The following is a 19,885-nucleotide window of genomic DNA, read 5'->3' on the forward strand; positions in this document are numbered from 1 at the left end:
TGATAACAGGGCAGTCACTTTGAACTCAATTAAACGAAATGTTATTTAAAAAAATCCATTCTTCTTACTACAGGCCTGTATGTAGCATTACAAAAAACAGTACTCAATTATTGTATTTTGAATTCCATTAGACATTGGTAGAAATTTTTCTTCTCTCGTTATATATGTACTTATACAATAGCCTCAACTTGGCCTCTTGGCCCACCAGGCCTAGATATTTGCTAATTTAGGCCCTTTCCAGAAAAAGTTTGCCAACCACTGCTTTAGGATAATTCATCACGAAGCATCCAGAACATTAAATTCTGTCCCTAAATTAACATGCCAAGAGGAAGAAGAGCAGAGCCTCTTAAATAGTAACGCACACTTTTTTTTTTATTATATTAAAATCAGGCAATGGTCTGACAATAAAAAGGCTGCTTATGGAATACTGTTAGGTTCAACTTCACTTACAGGACGTTAAAACCTTAGAACTAAGGTTTCCCCAGAAAAAGATTAAAGTCGACATCAATTGCTTTTCAGACTTGAGAGCTGCTGCTTCAAAAGGTGCTTTTACTCAAATACTAAATTAAAAAAAACAAAAAATAAAACCTGTAGAACCAATGAATTGCTTTTATTTCCGTATGCATCCACATTTCAGCATTTAGTGGTCCTGAACAGAAAAGTGGACAAACGCAGCAATTTGCCAGGAGGCCAAGCCCGCCCATCTTGGGGTCTGCCGTGCACACCGGGTTCTTTCTTAATCCCTGCTGAGGATCGTGAGAAAGCCGCAGCACCGAAATCAAAGTATGCACCGAATTCAAGGTTCTTTTTGTTCCAGTTGTCAGACTCCAAACTAGACCCAAATGGATTGCAAGGATGACCAAATGAGAGCCCTGCTGGTTTAAAACTTCTTCAATTTTTAAAAGCAAAGAAATTACAGGAAAAGAAAACATTCAGAGGGATCGTATGTGCTTACAGGTGTCTTCCTGTGGCCTTTCTCCAAGTTTAACCATCAAGGACTCTGAGAGCTGGCAGGTCTGGTAACCCTGGTGACTTTTCTGGTCACCACCATCAAAACCTGAGCTGAAACAATGCATCAACTAACAGTGACAGCAGAGGGTGGCAGGGCTGGGGACCTCATAGTCGTGTCCCAGGCTGGTAGAGAGTAAATCAACGTGGTTACAAAACTAAATGAAGGAGGTCTGAGCCTCTTTCCAGCCTTACCTGATGGCTCCTGGCCAAAGCAAGGAAGTGTCACAGACAGTGTGGGGTGGTGACGGTGCAGGAAGGGGCTTTGGGAGGAGGAAGGAAAAAGCAGCACCCCTCGATCAGGTGGTGGGGCGGGAGAGAAGATATGGGGAAAGCCCTGAATTCCTCACCAAAGGCCAATTTCAGAGGGGAGCAGCAGAGGGGATTACAATCTATGCTTCGGCCAAGGGCAGCAGTGGCAGAGAGTGGGGAAGGACAATGGCTTGGAATGGGGGGCATCCTTTAAGACTTAAGCACCCCACACACCCAGCAGTAGTCCCATAGGCTGTGACTCGGAACCTTCACATCTAGTCTAACAAGCCACCCCAAGCTGGAGGGCTGTTGCAGGGAGAGAGGGATGAAGGCAGGGGGAAGGGAAAGGGGAGAAGGCAGAGACCCCAGGCCATGTAATCAGCAGCAAGGTGATTGTGTGATGTGTCTTTTCACAGTTGAGTTAGATGTGCCCCACCAGTTACGATGGGGATCAATTTAAATATACTTTCTTGATCCCAGGAGTTCAGCTACGTGGACAGTGGTTACACCTGACAGGATGATTTGTTATAGCACAACTTATATGTTTCAAATGGACACAAAATTAGTATCATTTACAGTATCTTAAGATAATTGCATTTGAATGGGAGCTTCCTTCCCAGTACTTTGAGGTCTACAAGACGTAATCTAGAAAATTTACTACTGTGGAAATGAAGACTGCTTACATCGAATGGGGGGAAGGGGAGGGCCTGTGGTTTTTCTTTTTGATTAATTGCTGTAACACTGTCCTTCAGGCGGCTGGGGGAGTTTCATATTTTCTTTAGACATCATTAGGCGCCGGAGCTCTTGCAGGACAACTTTGATGCTATATGAATTCTGCCATTTTGCTAGCACTGATATGGCTCTTGGGTCCACCTATAAAACAAGACAAAAACACATGACTGTCAGGCTCCCAAACAAAAGAAGAGCTGCCTACCAGGGTGAAGCTCCAGTACAAACGAGTCAAATGCATCTGTTCAAGTTGAACATGCTAATCTCACAACTGGTCTCTGCATGCAGAGTCCTTGCATATCCCCTCCCTTCAGTCGTCCTGTTTGTCCCCTTTTGTCCCCCAAATCCTCACTGTTTGGGAAAAGTACAGTCACCTTTAGAATTTTAGAGAAATGGTCCTGACACTTGGTAAGACTTAACCCAACTCAATCTGGTTCTACAACAAGGACCCACTGCCCCTGCCTGACTGATGACAAAGATATGTGGTGGAGGGTGGCCAAGGCGTGTGGTGGCCGGGACGACACTGTAGTGACAAGGGCCTGCATAAGCTACATGCTCTCAGGTTAGTGAAGTGCTTCCAAAGCTTGAGTCATGTTCTGGGTTCCTGACTTTAGGTGGCCCCACAGAACAGAGCAATGAGGCTTAGCTCTTCCAAATATCTCAAAGACAGAGGCTCAGTGTGACGCCAGTGTGTCGCCCCCCCCCCGCCCACTGGAGGAACCCTGGTGGCGCAGTGGCTAAGTGCTCAGCTGCTAACCAAAAAGGTCAGAGGTTCGAACCCACCAGCCGCTCTGCTGGAGAAATGGTGGCAGTCTGCGTCTGTAAAGGTTTACAGCCTAGGAAACCCTATGGGGCAGTTCTATTCTGTCCCATTGGGTCACTGTGAGTCAGAATTGAGGAAACACGACACTTGTTGATCTCCCTTTTGAACAAGAAAGAAGCAGGCCTCAGGCTGAAAGCCTCTGGCAAGCAACATATGGAGTAAGAATTTGTTTGTTTTTGTAACATTTATCCTTGCCTCCTTATGACAAGTGATACTGGTTTTCTATTTACAGTAGTGAAAATAAATTTAAAAAGGAAGGCCATTAAAGGAAAAGATATTATGTACCAGTGGTATACAAATAAGGCTGAGGAGGTAAAGGTGACTAACACTAGTTAGCTATGTGACCTTGGGCAGCCTGGAGCAAGTGCTGTCTGAGTGGTGGTAAAACACAATTAGGAAACAGGTCTACACCTCAAATCTGCTAACATACGTACTGCGATATATTTTATCATGAAACAACCAAGGAACATATATATGGAATCAGGCCCAAAGTTCCCCTGATGTTAAAGCACAAAGTAATTCTCAACCCCAAGGAACAAGTGGGGCCAGAAAAAACAACTTACCACTCCATTAGAACTATTAACTCCATTCATATTAATTTTTGTTACAAATCTTACAAAGGGGGGTGCTTCTGGGTATTTAGGTCCACATTCTATTTTAAGGCTGTATATCCGGTTTTCATAAATCGTCTGGGGAAAAAAAAGGGTACAGAGATGTCAGACAAAGGCTGGACTACCAATTACAAAGAATTCATAAAGGTAGAGCTTTGAAACCCTATTCCTGACTGCAGGACTGGTGCATGTGCTTCCATTATATAAACCTGTTATTGATCAGTTATCATAAACTAGTCCTCACACTAGCTACGTGGCTTCTGGGCCTTGGGGGAATAAAAAGAAGACAGAAAATTTTAAGCCAGTATCCCTGAAGTGTCCTGTGCGGCACAAATAACTGTTCTGTGTAGACAGTGACATCTAGCGGTCTTTGGGGGAATAAACTGCAGTGGCCTGTTCCCAACAAAAAGCTGGAATGTATTTTAAGATTCAGATTGCGTTCGTAAATGCCCATAAAAACCTTTACTGCCCACTTAGCAGGGATCCCAAACTGTAACAAGACTCAATTCAACTATAACCAAACTCAACTCTGGATTTCCACCTACCCTCAACCTGCTCCTCCTGTTCCTTGCCAGGATGTGGTACCACCATCTACCCAGTTGGTTAAAACAAAAATCCAGAAGTTGGCCATGATTCCCTTCCCTTCGCTCCAACCTTCCAACCATCAGAAGGTCCCACTGCTTCTACCTCCAAGAGAGCTCACATCCATCCAATTTCCTCCATCTCTTCAACTTCCAACCTCCTCAGTGCCAGCCACCACGGTCACCTCATCCCACAGCAAGTCTCTACTTTCTCTCTTGCTCCCCTACAGTCTGCTCTCCACACAGTAGCCGGACTGGAAACTGTCTCTGCCAGCTTATCCCCTTGTTCAAGCTTAACCCCTCCAATAGCTTCCTGGTGACCTGAGAAAGAAGCCTAAGTTCCCAGATCTGACCCTGTCAACCCCTGACCCTTTCTCCTTCTATTCTCTTCCCTTCCATGTTCCAGCTGTCTGGACCCCTTAATTCTCCTCAAACATGCCAAGACACCAGCTGCTCCCCATGCTCTGCAGCTCTCTGGCTCAAACACACACCCTCTCAGACGAGTCCAATTGACAAGTATTAGTCCTCTCTCACAAAACACAAAACAAGGAGGGCAGGGGCCTCCACACAACTAACATTCAGAAGTTTGTTGAAGGAATGAATATTACTCTTGATACTTTTATAAAATGAACACCTAGTTTCAATTAAGGTGTTTCATCAGAGAAAAAAAAATCACCCAGTAAACAGACTAAGTAGGAAACAAGGTGGTGATTTACATACAAATTTACTGAAGGTATTACAGAAGGTCTATCTTTAGCACCTAGCACAGTCTCCACCAACTTCTACACACTCAGTATGTACCTGAATGACAGGCCCCACATTCATTTCTGGGTGTGTCCAGCATTCATGCTCAATGACTTTATCACAGAATTTCTTAAAAAAGCCAGGCATAATTACTCTTTCTGGGATGTGGGCTCGTGGTAATTATCAAAGTCATGAAGACTCTGACATCCTAATTTATTCACCTGCCAGGATATTATGTGGCTTATCTTTGTTGATAGGATTTCACTGATCATTCTATTAACGATAGTGTCAAAATGATTAAGAAGGTGAGTGGTTTATCACATACACTAAATGTTAACAAGACTCTCAACACCATAAAGACAAACTAAAAACATCTACGCTCTGACCAATTAAAGAGAAAAAAGAAATGTCAGGAATTTCTGATCAACTGGCAGTTTCACTGGCGCACAGTAAAAAAATGTGTTAAGCGATCAGACAGACACCTGAAGGGTCATTAAAAGGCCCATAACAAGACTTTCTTTTGTAGAAAACAGGGTTTCTGGTTTTTGTCTTTTATTTTGTTCAGGAGTGCTCCAGGATCTGCTAAAAAGGTTTCAGTGAAGAAAGGAAATGTGCCTGCAGGAGAATTGCTGGAACATTCTGTCTCTGTGAGGAACACTGCTCTTAAAATTCATTATTTGATCATGAAACAAGTATTATCCACTTTTTTACGTGGCTTATGCTTTGTGGGGCAATCTGGTAGTGCCTATCAAATGCGCCACAGGCGTGCTCAGACCAGACTCAGACAGACTCCTATCTGTGTGTATAAACGTGAAGCATTGTCTGCCATAGTTAAAATAACTGTAAACAACCTAAATGTCTACCTGCCAAGCCTTTTCAAAAGCTGAGGCCACACACACACACACACACACACACGAGATACAGCTCTTGGTGAAACAGCGAAGTTGCAGGATCTTTGCAAAAGACCTCCTTAAAGTGTTAAAAAGCAAAGATGTCACTTTAAAGACTAAGGTGCGCCTGACCCAAGCCATGGTTATTTTCAATCGCCCCATATGTATGCGAAAGCTGGACAATGAACAAGGAAGACCAAAGAAGAACTGATGCCTTTGAATTATGGCATTGGCAAAGAATGTTGAATATACTTGGACTACCAGAGGAACGAATAAATCTGTCTTGGAAGGAGGATAGCCAAAATGCTCTTCAGAAGCGAGGATCGTGAGACTTTGTCTCACACGCTTTGGACATTTTATCAGGAGGGACCAGTCGGGAGGACATCATGCTTGGTAAAGTAGAGGGTCTGCGAAATGGAGGAAGACCCTCAATGAGATGGATTGACACAGTGGCTGCAACGATGGGCTCAAGCATAGCAACAATTGTGATGATGGCACAGGACCAGGCAGTGTTTGGTTATGGTGTACGTAGGATTGCTATGAGTCAGAATTGACTCGACAGCACCTAGCAACAACATCCCATTTCTATAAGGGGTAGACACCCTCCTCCAACCCTGGGTATATTTATGCATACATAGGCTGTTTTATCCATTAGGTACTACAGGCCCAGGATCTAGAGATTACAAGCTTTTCCTGGGCCTAAAAATATATGAGACAAAGGAAAAAGGCAGTTCGCAGAGTCCCAGCCCCAGCACCCAAAGCAAGGTGGATCTGGAGCTTAATACCAAGCATAGTCTACTCCTCTGCCTAGTCAGCACCTGGACACCCCCTTCTGCACACGTTCCAATGTACAACAGTAGTACCTTTTGCTTCTACCTGACAAGATGCAACCATCCTCTTCCTAGCCGCCGTGGTGTCCTTCTCTGAGTGAGCCCTAGTACCAATCTCTAGGCAATATTAATCATTCAGCTCTCTAATTCTATAACCTAATGACAAATTTGCCAAGTTAAACAAACACACCATCCTAAGGTGAAATAAAAAGGGCAAAGGAGGCACTTGCTCCTCCCCGTCTGCTCGCCGTTCCTGTCAGTGTAGTGTCACTGCAGCACTGGGCCCTCATCTAGGTGGCAGCAGCAGCTGGTTCAGGTCTCCAGCATCTCTCAGCACTCTCCCAACTGGCCTCGCTGTGCCCCCACAGGTGCCAGCGGTAGAGGGTGGGCGACTCACTCCCCATCAAATGCCAGGTTCTCCCAGCACCAGGGGTGGTGACTGTTTTCTGCAGTGTTATCTTTGTCCTCCCTCAGGGTGCCCCAATTTGACCAACTTTCTATACTATCTCTGTTGAAATATTTAGTATTGTTTCTCTTGACTGATACAAAGAATTATGGAAGACTCTTATTCTATACACTCTGTATTGTTTGTAATTTTTATGAGAATATGCAGGTAGTCTCCGACTTATGATGTGGTTCTGTTCTGACGATTCCGACATAAGTCAGTTCTGAGCTAAGTCAAATACCTCTTCTTCTTACATTTTCATTATTATTGCCTTTTATTATCAGTATCTCTATAAATCTGATCTTTATTTGTCTTTGGGGGTTGGACACATTACATATAAACACCTGAGAGTATCTGAGAATAACATCAGCAAACTGCACTGCAACACTGTATGTAGTATGTGTTACTGACGATAAGATGCACACACACAAAAAAAAGCCAGTCGTAAGTGCGGTTCATCGTAACTCGAATACATCCTAAGTCGGGGACTACCTGTATTCACATATCAGTCATATAACTTAAAGCTTTTAAAAAAGACACAGGTCAATATGCGCTGATAAGAAAAATGTCCACCATTAACTGGAATAAAAAATGGAACACAACATTATACACAGCAAGGTCTCATTTTTATTAACTAAACATACATACTTATGTTTGTGCAGCCACAGCAAAAGCCAGGGGAAATATACCGCGTGCCAACTTACCAGTTCTCATTCTCTGGGGAGTGGAATGAACTAGAGAGATGATCACTTTCCTTTTACTTCATATACTTCTGTAATTATGTTTCGTTCTTTTTAAGCAAGTGTGAGGTACTTTTGGGCAAGTATGTGTTTAAACGCTCACATATAAAACCACTATCTCAGGGAACCCCAGAGGCATAACAGTGCTTCTCAACTGGGGCAATTTCTGCCCTCCCCCTCCAGGGGACATTTGGCAATGTCTGGAGACATCTGTGGTTGTCACGACTGGAGTGGTGGTGGTATTGCTACTGGTAACTGGTGGGTAAAGACCAGGGATGCTGTTAAACATCCTACAATGCACAGGGCAGCCCCGCTCAACAGAGAATGATCCAATATGCCAATAGTGCAACTACTGAGCAACACTGTTCTATAACCTGACTGCTGCCAGCACCCCTAGAGTCACAGTGCAAATACTGCATGTCTAATGCTGTGGAGAGCGGATGTTTACCAGGAATTCTGTAGGGGGCACCTGGGTGGGAAGCTTTTGTTTTTAGGTTTGGAGGACTTCCTCTTCTTTAAAAAAGAAGAAAATAAGTATTCCGATAACTAATACACACAAAGGGCACAAAAAGGGATATGGTTTAAGAAAAAAAGTCTCCTTTCCACCTCCACCCCCAGTCAGCCAGGTCCCTTCTGATGAAGGCAATCACTGTCATCAGCTTCTTTTATGTTCTTCCCAAGGTATTCTAAGCACACAGAAGCATACGTTCATATATAATCTCTTTCTTTCCCCCTTCTCTTCCTCTGGCCTCAAGCGGTAGCATACCATTTATATCTTTTTTTTTTTTTTTTCCACTTAAATGTGATCATGGAGATCATTCCATTCCAGGACATATAAATCTGTCTCATTCTGTTCGGCTAAACAGTACCTAATATGGTCTATTGACAGACATAAGGTTGTTTCCAATATTTCGCTACTAGTGAAAATGCTGCAGGAAGTAATTCTGTGCACAAGGCCTTTGGGCAATACACTCAAGAAAAGCTGGAGAATAGATTCCTAACAGAACTGCTAGATCGTATGGTATACACCTTTTAAATTTTGAGGGAAGATGATTTTCTCTTGAGTAAAACAGTAACAAAAATCTATTAGGGAGACTACTCAAATGGCCCATTTAGATACTTCAACGACTGTCGATATCCCAGATGCGTGCACAGCATATGCCTTGTATGTGTTAATCATAAAAAAGCCTGGTCACAGGAAGCTCCTAGAAGCAGAAAGTCCCTCTTATGACTGCTTTTAACCCTGAAAAGTTAGGGCAGTCAAAACTCTAAGGGTAAAAAGACAGGCAAGAACAAGTGTTAGCAAAGATATGGAGAAATCAGAATCCTCATATGTGGCTGGTGGGAATATAAAATGGTATAGGCACTTGGGAAAACAGTCTAGCAGATCCTCAAAACGTTAAACATAGAGTTATGCGACCCAAGAGTTTCACTCCTAGGTATATACCTAAAAGAACTGAAAACATCTGTCCACACAAAAACCTGAACACAAATGTTCTCGGCAGCATTATTCATAAGAACCAAAAAGTGGAAACAACCTAAATGCTCACCAGCTGATGAATGGATAAACAAAATGTGGTGCCTTTACACAATGGAATATTGTTCAGCCATGAAAAGGAAGGAAGTACTGATACACGCTATTAACACGGATGAACCCTGAAAACACCATGCTAAGGGAAGGAAGCCAGTCATAAAAGACCACCTACTGTATTACTCCATTTACGTGAAATGTCCAGAAGAGGCAAATTCAGAGAGACAGAAAGCAGATCAGTGATTGTTAAGGGAGTGGAAACTGGGAGTGACTGCTAGTGGGTCCCAGGTTTCTTTTGGGATGATGTCATGGATTGAATTATGTCCCCCCAAAAACGTGTGTATCAATTGGGCTGGGCCACCATTCCGGGTATTCTGTGATTCTCCTATATGTTGTAAATCCTGCCTCTATGATGTTCATGAGGGAGGATGGGCAGCAGTTGTGTTAGTGAGGCAGGACTCAACCTACAGGATTGGATTGTGTCTTGAGGCAATCTCTTGAGATGTGAAGGACAGAAGCAAGCAGAGACAGGGGACCTCATACCACCAAGAAAGCAGCACCAGGAGCAGAGCCCATCCTTTGGACCCAGGGTCCCTGCACCTGAGAAGCTCCTGGACCACGGGAAGATTGAGGACAAGGACCTTCCTCCAGAGCTGACAGAGAGAAAGACTTCCCCTGGAGCTGACGGCCTGAATTTGGACTTGTAACCTGCTAGACTGTGAGAAAATAAATTTCTCTTTGTTAAAGCCATCCACTTGTGGTATTTCTGTTATAGCAGCACGAGATGACTAAGACAGGTGATGATGAAAAATTCCTGAAATTAACGATGGTCGCACAACTCTGAATACTCTAAAAAAATCACTGAGCTAACTGTATGCTTTAAAAGGGTGAATTACATCTCCATAAAGCTGTCATTTTAAAAAATGTATGTGCATCTCTTTGTATATTACAGCTACTTATTACAAGTTAGGCCCCTTTGGAAAGAGACAAACTGAAATTTGGGGTAACCCAAGGTGTTTTAAATACAACAGAACTCACTAGTTCATGCTTAATTTGTTAGAACCTGGCAAAAAGTAAGTTGATCAACAGATGTACTGAACAACTACCCTGCTCTGAATCATTTCCAGGTGCTCTGGGGACTAAGGTAGGAAAGGACAGTTCTCACTTTCACAAAACCTAAACCATTTTTAGGGAGAAAGGAAATCAAGTGAATGAAGCCATCACCATCCAGCGGGCTTTCAGAGACAAGAAAGAAGAGTATCTCCACGGAGAAACAAGATTCCTAGGTTGGGCTTTCCTCAATATTTAACAGATACAGAAAATCCTGGTTTTCAGATGAAAAAAAAAAAAAATTTGAGTAAAAATCGATGAACAAAAAAACCCTCCACATAACTACAGGATCACAAAAATGACTCCAGAAGCAACGTTAAATGGCAAAGCCAGTCATGTTCCACGAGTGTTAATGACGGTCTAAAAGGAACATGAGGTTACCCTAACACTTACTGAGTGCGACGCTCTTCCTGGGTTCAGCCAGGGTCATGTTCTGTGTGTCTACTTCCCACAGCGTGTGCAGAGCCTTGCACGTAGTGAGAAAGATGAATGGACTCCATCAGCGTTAAATGCAAGCAGGGAAATAGGCCTGCGACACTCAGGCCGACTCTCCTACTGCTTGCCTGAAACAAGTGTCACATTATGGGATTCTATTTCTTGACTCCTACATACAGTTACCACTTAACACTGTGGCCAACCCTGTAATGATAACAAACGAAAACTCCAGATGTAAACAAAAGGGAGGCAGTGTAGCATGGTGGTTAAGAGCACAGGCTCTGGAGTCAGACAGACCTTGTTTGGGAATTATCAGCTACGTGACTTTGGGCAAGTGACTTCCCGTCTCTGAGTCTGTTTCCTCATCTGTAAAATGGAATGCAACAACACAACAGTAGTAGCTAACAATGGGTTCTTGTGAGAATTAAATGACATTTCTTGAGGGCCCACTATTACCTGTCCTCAAAAGAAGGCTAGCTAGCATTAGGAAGACTAAGAATGCTCACAAATCACAAAGCTCTAAAAGAGAGGTCAACTTTTCCATCTCCATTGTCTTGGTCTTCTTTGCAAAGGCCTCTGGGCCTAACAGGCCAGAGCTGACCAGGCAAGCAATAAACCTTTGCTGTACTTGTAGGGCTCGTTCTGGTTTCACTGAAATGCCATCTAATTATAAATTAGGCGCTTTTGATGAGATGAAATGTGCATCTGACAGTGGGAAACTTCATGGGCTTCTATCATGTAGATGATAATATATGGATACCTTTACAAGGTAAGAAGAACAGGATATTTTTCTCCTTTGACTTGGGTTTTATCCCTGTATACTGCACAAATGAGAAAATTTCCATATCTCCATCAGAGTAATATACTTGCTTTAATTCTTAAGCATAAGTGAACAAGATATAAAAATATACACTAATTACTTGTGAGAGATGTTATTTAAAGCTATTTTAAATGTGTTTTTATTTGTAAGATATTACTCATTAAAGAAATTGGCTATTGTACTATTCTAATCTGGTGGCAAAAGAATTCTTAAGAATTTGCAAGCACCTTAGATTTTCAAAACTGAATGAGAGAGAACACTGTATAACCATCCTGCGGTTCCTCTAGTGCAATACAATAAAACCCTGAAATTAAAAAAATAAACCTTTGGTGAAAGGTTCAATAAATGAGGATATAGGTGCATGGCAGAACTGTGGGACAGTGGATAAAAACCACAACCGTGAAGGCTTTGGAGACTGTCTTCAGGAATGCTGGCTATACCTGCAGCCTTGTTATTTGATAAGCCCAAGAGATTATTCTAAACGACATCTGAGGATGCAATTACCTCAAACCTCACTGTCTACACTGTCATATAAATTCACACTAGGAGTCTAAATAGGTTTTTGCTTACCATTTAGAGGGGTTAAACAGCATCAGAGGAGGTTCAAATATATAAACTGAAACTGGTCAAAAAAGAATAGCCACATTTCAGAAAATATACCATTGGTGAACTTTTCCGTGATAAGGCTAATGTTTTTTTTTAAAAGGAGGCACAGTGAATTTTAAGACATTGACATTTATAGCCGTAGCTCGACGCTTACTCTTGGAGGCCCAATTATCATCCCTGTCCATCTTGTAAGTGTCATGTCTTCGTCATCTTCTAGACCCCAGCTAACTGTGCCATCTCCTACTCCTTTCTGGCCTTCTTCGAGTTCTTCCAACAGTCGGAAATTGCGAGGGACTTTTACTCCTAAAATAAATGGAAAGAAATTCAAGATAACTAGCGACTCCAGGGGAACCTGTAAGCCTAGAGCTAACTGCTAATGATTACTACCTGAGAACAGAGATGCTAACATGCAAAAAAACTGCTGAAACCTGTCCCACCACAAACTTGCTGCTTACAAAGCTCTCTGTATCAATCACCCAACCAGTGGAAAGGGGGCACACAGTATTGTTATAGGGGAAATGACTATTAAACCAGAGCTAGATAAACTTAAAAAAAAAAAAAAATTAGAAAGACACTCCATCCCACACCCCAACATCTCTGACAAACTTAACAAAGGGTTTTACATTTCTAAATGTTGATTAATTCGGGTCCATTTGAGATGAAAACCAACACTATCAAGTGCTAACAAAAGTACCTTGGAACAGAACAGGCTAGTGCCCTTGTTTTTCTATTAAGGGTGTGCTCATTTGTTGGAATGACTCTCAGGCTACCTTAGGTGGCTTTTTTGTTTGTTCGACCAACTAAGAGTCAGCTGAAGGTTGTCAAAGGATAAAATTTACTTCAAGGATATATTCTTAATACACAGTTAATATTTCAATGATTAAGCCATAGTTTCTCTCTTAACTTGTGAAAAAGTTAAAAGATGATAGCTGGCTCTCTGATTTACATGTTCCCAGAAATCCCAAAGCCTTGCAGGTGGCTCATGAAAGCAACCATGCCTCACAGGGTCAAACCATGGAACCTGAGTTCAGGCTGAGGCTGTGGGAGGCAGGGAAGACCAACTTTCTTCCTATTTTGGGGCACAGAGCCTAGGGTTGGCTCTCCCAACCTATTCTGACTGTCCCTCTCTCTTCCCCTCTTTCCATGGCATTAGGATTATTGTCTCTGGAAAAAACTCAGGATCCAGGAGTTACAAGCTCCTTTTGCTTTAAATGCTGAACCCCACGTGCCCAGACTCTCAGAGGCAAGCAACACGACCATGTGGACTGTGAAGAAGACCTACTGAGGGGCCCAAGACTATAGGTGTTCTCAGTGTATCTCAGTATTTCCCAAAGTGTGGGACACATGCCACCCTTAATGCAATCAGATCAAATATCTGAGCGCCTACTGTATGTCAGACACTCTTCCAGGCACTGGGGAGCAAGCAGTGAGCAAAACAAACAATGCCCTCATGGAGCTTACATTCTAGTGGGAGGGATAAAATCTACAAAATAAGTAAGTTATGTGACAGATCATGGTGTTCTGAGGCAGAGCGTAGCGAGGGGTGGGACAGGGGAGGTACGATTTTAACTAAGTTGATCAGGGAAAGCCTCACTGAAATTCAGTGTCAGGACTAGACCTGAAGAAGGTGAGGGAGCATGCCTTAAGAGATGTCTGGGGGAAGAGTCTTCCAGGCAGAGTGAATGGCAAGTGCAAAGCCTATGAAGTAGGACCTTGCCCAGAGTGTCAAAGAACAGCAAGGACGCCAAATGAGCTAAAACCAAGGGAGCAAGATGAAGAATAGGAGATTAAGGACCCTGCCTGTAACTGAGTGTGACAGGAGAGTCCACTGGAGTATTGAAGAGAGGAGTGAAATGATCTGACTTGTTTGTAATTGGATCCCTCTGACTGCTGTGTGAAGAACAGGGAATAAGGGCAGAAGCACTTAGGCTACTACGACAATCCAGGCAAAAGAGAATTCTGTCTTGGACCAGGGTAATAGCAACGAAGGTGGTGAGAAGTGGCACAATTCTAGATATTCTGGAGGTCTGAGCCGACAAGGTTTACTGTCAGGTTGGCTATCAAGTGTGAGAGAAAAGGAGTGAGCTATAGCTCCCAAGTTTTTGGTCTGAGCAACTGGAAAGATGGAGTTGCCAGTGGTACGTCAGATGATTTAATGTGGTGCATGAGTGAATATTTTACAGTCGTGTATTTATTTTTGTAAGAGTAACTTGTTCAGGGCAAGTAGTAATACACTAACTTCTTATTTACAACAATGGTAGAAGTTTTCTTTTAAAATAAATTCAAGCAAATCAATCAGTTGATTGAAGAAAAATTATTAGTAAATAACAAACAGCACAGATGGTGCTTGAAAGAAAACAATAAAAACCTAAAAGCACACTTGAATGACTTGTTTGGAAAACACTGACATTTTTCAACTACAGAACAGCCAACTGGATTATCCAGCTATACTGGATCAAGACTCCTCTAGCAAACACAAAACTGAGGAATGTTTGTAACGCTATAAGCAAAAAGCCAGCCAGCAACATGAGGATTTCGGCAGAGAAAGTTAAATCTAAATCTTTAATAATCCTAGTTTGTCTTAGGGAAAAAACAAACCACTGTGCATTGTTATTGCTACTACTGTTGGTAACTCAAGTTGATTCTGACTCATAGTGACCCTACGGGACAGGGTAGAACTGCCCCATAGGGTTTCCAAGGTTGTACCCTTTACGGAAGCAGACCACCACATCTTTCTCCCACAGAGCGGTTGGTGGGTTTGAACCTCCAACCTTTCAGTTAGTAGCTAAGCGCATAACCACTGTACGACTGGGGCTCCCTGGTAATTTATTAATCTGCACTAAGAAGAATGAATACCAAAAAGAGCACAGGATCATACTGATTGGAAGCTGATGAATATCTGAGGTACTCATTCATTATGACATCTTAAGAAGCTTATGAAGTTGTAAAGGATATAGACCAAGATGTTAATGGCGGTTATTGCTAGGTGCAAGGGTTATGTGTGATTTTTTCCCCCTTTTCTATATTTTCTCATTTCTTTTACCAAGATTCTACAGTATTTACATAACAAAACAGGAAAATTTAGGAACTATGTCAACTACACTCTAGGCAATGTACCCAAGGGGCCTTTGTACTTGCTGGTCCCTCCTTTTCCAGCTATTCACAAGTCAGGGTCCTTCACCTTCTTCAGGTCATATGACACCTCACCTTGATAAGGATCAAGGATTCTCCAAGAGTGGGAATCTCACTTAATGGTATTCCCTCAGTGACTAATTTTGAGTGGCCTGTTTTTTTAATGTTACTAAAACTTGCTCAGGCTGTTGAATGAATAATGTCAAAGTTCAATACCTTCTATAGCTAAGCCCCTCATTACTGCATGGAAGTTGTTGCATGTGTGACCTCTATTTTGAGTTCTTTTCGGTAAGATAAAAAAATGTGCTGCTTTCATGTGTCAGGTATTTAAAAGTCAGTAGGACTATTCCACTTGTAAACTTTTAAGCAAAGAACATCCTTATGGCTGCAAATATTACCTCTTCATCTAACAGCCAGATCTGAATAGGAAATCCTAACACTCAAATATTCCAAACTCATTGCTGTTAGTTTCAAAACACAAAGTGAATTCAAGTTACATTTTTCTGATATTTGATTTTTATTTGTAAAGCAGGGCAAAATATTATATTAGGAATTAATTACATATTTTCAACATACATTTCCACAGGATCAGACATTCAACTACTTAAAAATGAAGTGTGTAAAACCCACGAATACAAATGAACCAAAGAGCTAAGGAGGTCAGTTCAACTTATTTTAGGTTAGTACTCGGAACCCTCATGACTCAGAATCAACTTGACAGCAGTGGGCTTGGTATTGGGAACAGTAACAAAACACAACAGAGGAGCAAAGTTAGCTTTTTGTTATTATTGTAATGTTGGCATTATAGGATGATTTAATTTTGGTATAAGTTGTAAAACAGGCATTGGAGATAGCTTAACGAATAGGCAGTCTAGAAATATTCCAAGCAGGAGTTAGAAGGTGGATATATATAAATACCAGAATAATTATACTGGCCCTATAATAAACCAAAAAACCAAACCAAACCCAGTGCCATCGAGTCAATTCCGACTCACAGCGACCCCACAGGACAGAGTAGGACTGCCCCATAGAGTTTCCAAGGAACGCCTGGCGGATTCAAACTGCCGACTCTTTGGTTAGCTGCCGTAGCGCCTTATCACTACGCCACGAGGGTTTCTGGCCCTATAATAGCATTAAAATAATTACAACAAGTATTTCTTTTGAATGGCAATTCTCAAACTTTTTTGGTTTCAAGACCCTTTTACACTCTTAAAACTTACTGAAGACCTCAAAGAGCCTTTCTTTACGTGGTTACGGCTATTAATGGACATGAGGTGAACTGGAAATTCACATCTTGTCTAAAGGGGGTGGTCACTCCTTTGCTCCGGCTAAATGTCTGTGGACTAGATTCAGCTCATGGACCACCAGTGCGTAACATATGGGGTAACCTATTCACTCCCCCAAATCCCTTTGAGACCTGATACTCTAGGCTTAGCACAGAGAATATTTAAAACCCTTTCTTCTGTCAGATGGGTAAGTTAACGACTGGTAAATGTGATTATCTGGCATTAGACAGCTGAGTACTCTGTTAACCTTGATTTAACTAAATCTTGAAGAACTTAAGTCCACAGACTTTGGATAGCTCCTCAAGCAGACCGCTGATCTTTCTTTTTTCTAAGTCATAAACTTTTACCCAAAAACAGATTAAAAGCAAAGTTTGGGGGATAATAACAGCTAGCAGAACTCAGAAACTATTAAAAAAAAAAAAAAAAAGATTTACAAATTGCAGTGTGGCTCATTTCATTTTTCCTGATGTACAAATAACATAATTACCACCTGGTTAGCTGGTATACCGAACTCTATTGTGCTTAAGAACATAAACATCTTGGTAAGGGGCCGTTCTGGGGCTCATCGTATTTAATGTGTGTAAAACGACTTATCCAAGGACTCCACATTTACAAGCAAAAAAAATCTACACACTTTAGAACTGTAATTAAAAAAAATTTGCTAGACTTCTCAACTGTTCGTCAACATTTCCCTATACATAAATTTATCAGTAACGTATATGCACACACACACTCTTCTTTCAATGCAACAATTATTCAACACTTATTTAGCACTATGCTAGACATTATAGAAACTATGAAAGAAATAAGAATGGGAGTCTTGCCATCAGAGTATAAAGTCTCACTGTGGAAACAAGATACACACATACCAAACCACTTCCCGTCGAGTCGATTCCGACTCAGTGATCCTATGGGGCAGAAAAGAACTGTCCCACAGGGTTTCCAAGGAGCAGCTGGTGGATTTGAACTGCCAACCTTTTGGTTAGCAGCTGTAGCTCTTAACCACTGTACCACCAGGGCTTCAAATACACATACAAAATCAAATAAAGCAACAGTATGAGAGAAATGTTCCTACCATAGGACATTTCTTAGCCTTGAAGGGGGTTATGGACCCCTCTGAAATTTGTTGAAAGCTAAAGATTTTATTTCCCAGACAAATGCAGAGGTATAAAATCTTACATACCATTTCAAGGCTGGACTATCCTGGGAAAACTATAGGCCACCACCACCACCAGAATCTCAGAAAAGGGAGAGAATATGCGCTTTATCTTGTTTGTGCCTGTCAATCTTCAAAGTACGATATTATGACTTCCACGTAGCAGAAGAAATTGAGGCAAAGAGAGGTTAGGACATTTACCCTAGGTCACCCAGCTAGTACTGGGATGCCAGGATTTAACTAGAACTGTTCAGGTCCAAAACACATTTTCTTATTATTTCTTCTTCCTTTCCTCCATATGAAAATAATGCAGACTCCAGCAGGTGGTGAAAGCTTTGGTGTTATGAATGAACTGTGTTCCCCAAAAATATGTACTGTAAATTTTAACCTCTATGTCTATGGCTATAATTCCATTTGCAAATGAGTTTTCTGTTATGTTAACGAGGCAGGATTAGTGTAGGGTGTGTACTGAGTGACCTCTTACAAGAGATAAAAGGAGCAAGCAGAGATGGGGCAAGAGAGATGCCAAGCCAAATGAAGACAGCCCAAGAGCAGAAACTCAAAGAGACAAGGGCCTTCCTCCAGAGCCAATGAAAGAAAGCCTTTCCCTAGAGCCAGCACCCTGAATTTGGTCGGACTTTTAGCCTCCTGAACTGTGAGCAAATAAATTCCTTTGTTAAAAAGCCACCCACTTGTGGTATTTCTGCTATCACAGCACTAGATAACTAAGACATCTGGGGAACAGCTAAGATCTGAGTAAGCTGCTGGAAGACTGTATGCTGGGACAAGGGGAGGTGAAAGGCATTCTATTCTGTTAGCACAATTGCCTCCTTCTGGTAGTAAGGCCTGACTAGTTGAGAGAGAAGGCCACGGTTGGGAAGCTAAGTAGATAAGGGGTGAGGCCTATTATTAAAAGGGACTAGCCTTTATCCCGAAGGAAACCAGTAGGGAGCGCTGCAAAGGCTGAGTAGGGCAAGAGATAAGACAAACACAAGTCAGCTGGGTAATGTTCACGATGGACTGACTGGAAGGGCTAGAGGTCGGGTTAGGGATGTGCGGCCACTAGTATCTCAGGATATAAAACCAGAAGCATTTGCTTACAGCAAATACTGTGAAAGAACATCTGATATCAAACCTCTTATAGACCCGAGTGGTGGGAAGCAAAAATGTCAAGAAACTTAAAGGAGCCCGTATTAATTTGCACAACTGTCGTGGTACTTACTATTTTTACAATGTGACATAAAAACGTTTGGTCTGTGCACAATAGGCTTTAGATAAATATTTGTGGAAAAGTAAAAAAAAATTAAGCAAAGAAGGATAAAAAGGTTTAAAAATTCCTTTTAATAGAAAATAAACATGAAGTCTACCCAGTTCCCCGTTATGTGTATATTCACATAAATGATTTTTGGATGCCCTCGATGTAGAATCACAGAATTTAAGAACATATGGTCTACCACTCTATTTTAAAAAGGTGGGTTATCTCCCACAAATAAGAATCAGAATATACTTTAGAGAAAATTCGGTAATTTTTCAGCAGAGGATCAAGAGTATAGACCTTGGATCAAGTTTTGGCTCTGCAACATCCTAGCAATCTAGTTGCATGATTCTCTCCAAGTTACCCTGAGCCCCAGTAAACCAGGGATTACGATGCTTCCTGTCTCTACAGGTGGTCAGAAGAATAAGTGAGGTAAAACCTGTAAAGCACTTTGTATAATACCAGGCATATACTACAGTCCCCTGGCCTCTGCTTTTCTGTCTGCTCTGCTCCCCAAGTGATTTTGCCAGATCAAAGCTCCAAATAGGCTGATGACTCCAATCTGCATTTCCATATCTAACTGCCTAACATCTCCATTTAGATGCCTAATGGGCTCTCAAGGGAGCCCTGGCAGCACAATGGTTAAGTGCTCAGCTGCTAACCAGAAGGTCAGCAGTTCAAACCTACCAGTTGTTCCACAGGAGAAAGATGTGGCAGTCTGCGTGCTAAAAATTAAACTCAAAAAAACCAAACCCATCACTGTCAAGTCAATTTTGACTCACAGGGACCCTACAGGACAGAGTAGAACTGCTCCATGGATTTCCAAAGAGCAGCTGGTAGATTTGAACTTCCGACCTTTTGGTTAGTAGCCGAGCTCTTAACCACTGTGTCACCAGGGCAT

At 42.0% G+C, this 19,885-nt stretch overlaps 1 protein-coding gene across 3 annotated transcripts in view; it reads right to left on the reverse strand.

Moving 5' to 3' along the window:
• Positions 1-355: 355 nt before the first annotated feature.
• The window catches only part of UBE2V1 (ubiquitin conjugating enzyme E2 V1), a 29,825-nt gene continuing 10,295 nt past the window's right edge, over positions 356-19,885 (reverse strand). For 2 of the 3 annotated variants that reach the window (XM_064276208.1, XM_023538723.2), the window contains exons 2-4: positions 12,310-12,458; positions 3,376-3,501; positions 356-2,133 (exon numbers count right to left, since the gene is read on the reverse strand). In XM_064276208.1, coding sequence (XP_064132278.1) covers positions 1,987-2,133; positions 3,376-3,501; positions 12,310-12,354 — 318 coding nt within the window. In that variant the 5' untranslated portion in view covers positions 12,355-12,458 and the 3' untranslated portion in view covers positions 356-1,986. The remainder of the gene's footprint in view (positions 2,134-3,375; positions 3,502-12,309; positions 12,459-19,885) is intronic. The other variant, XM_010599429.2, reaches the window with a different exon arrangement.

The sequence above is a fragment of the Loxodonta africana genome, chromosome 24 (genome assembly GCF_030014295.1).
Source record: "Loxodonta africana isolate mLoxAfr1 chromosome 24, mLoxAfr1.hap2, whole genome shotgun sequence".
Taxonomy (NCBI): domain Eukaryota; kingdom Metazoa; phylum Chordata; class Mammalia; order Proboscidea; family Elephantidae; genus Loxodonta; species Loxodonta africana.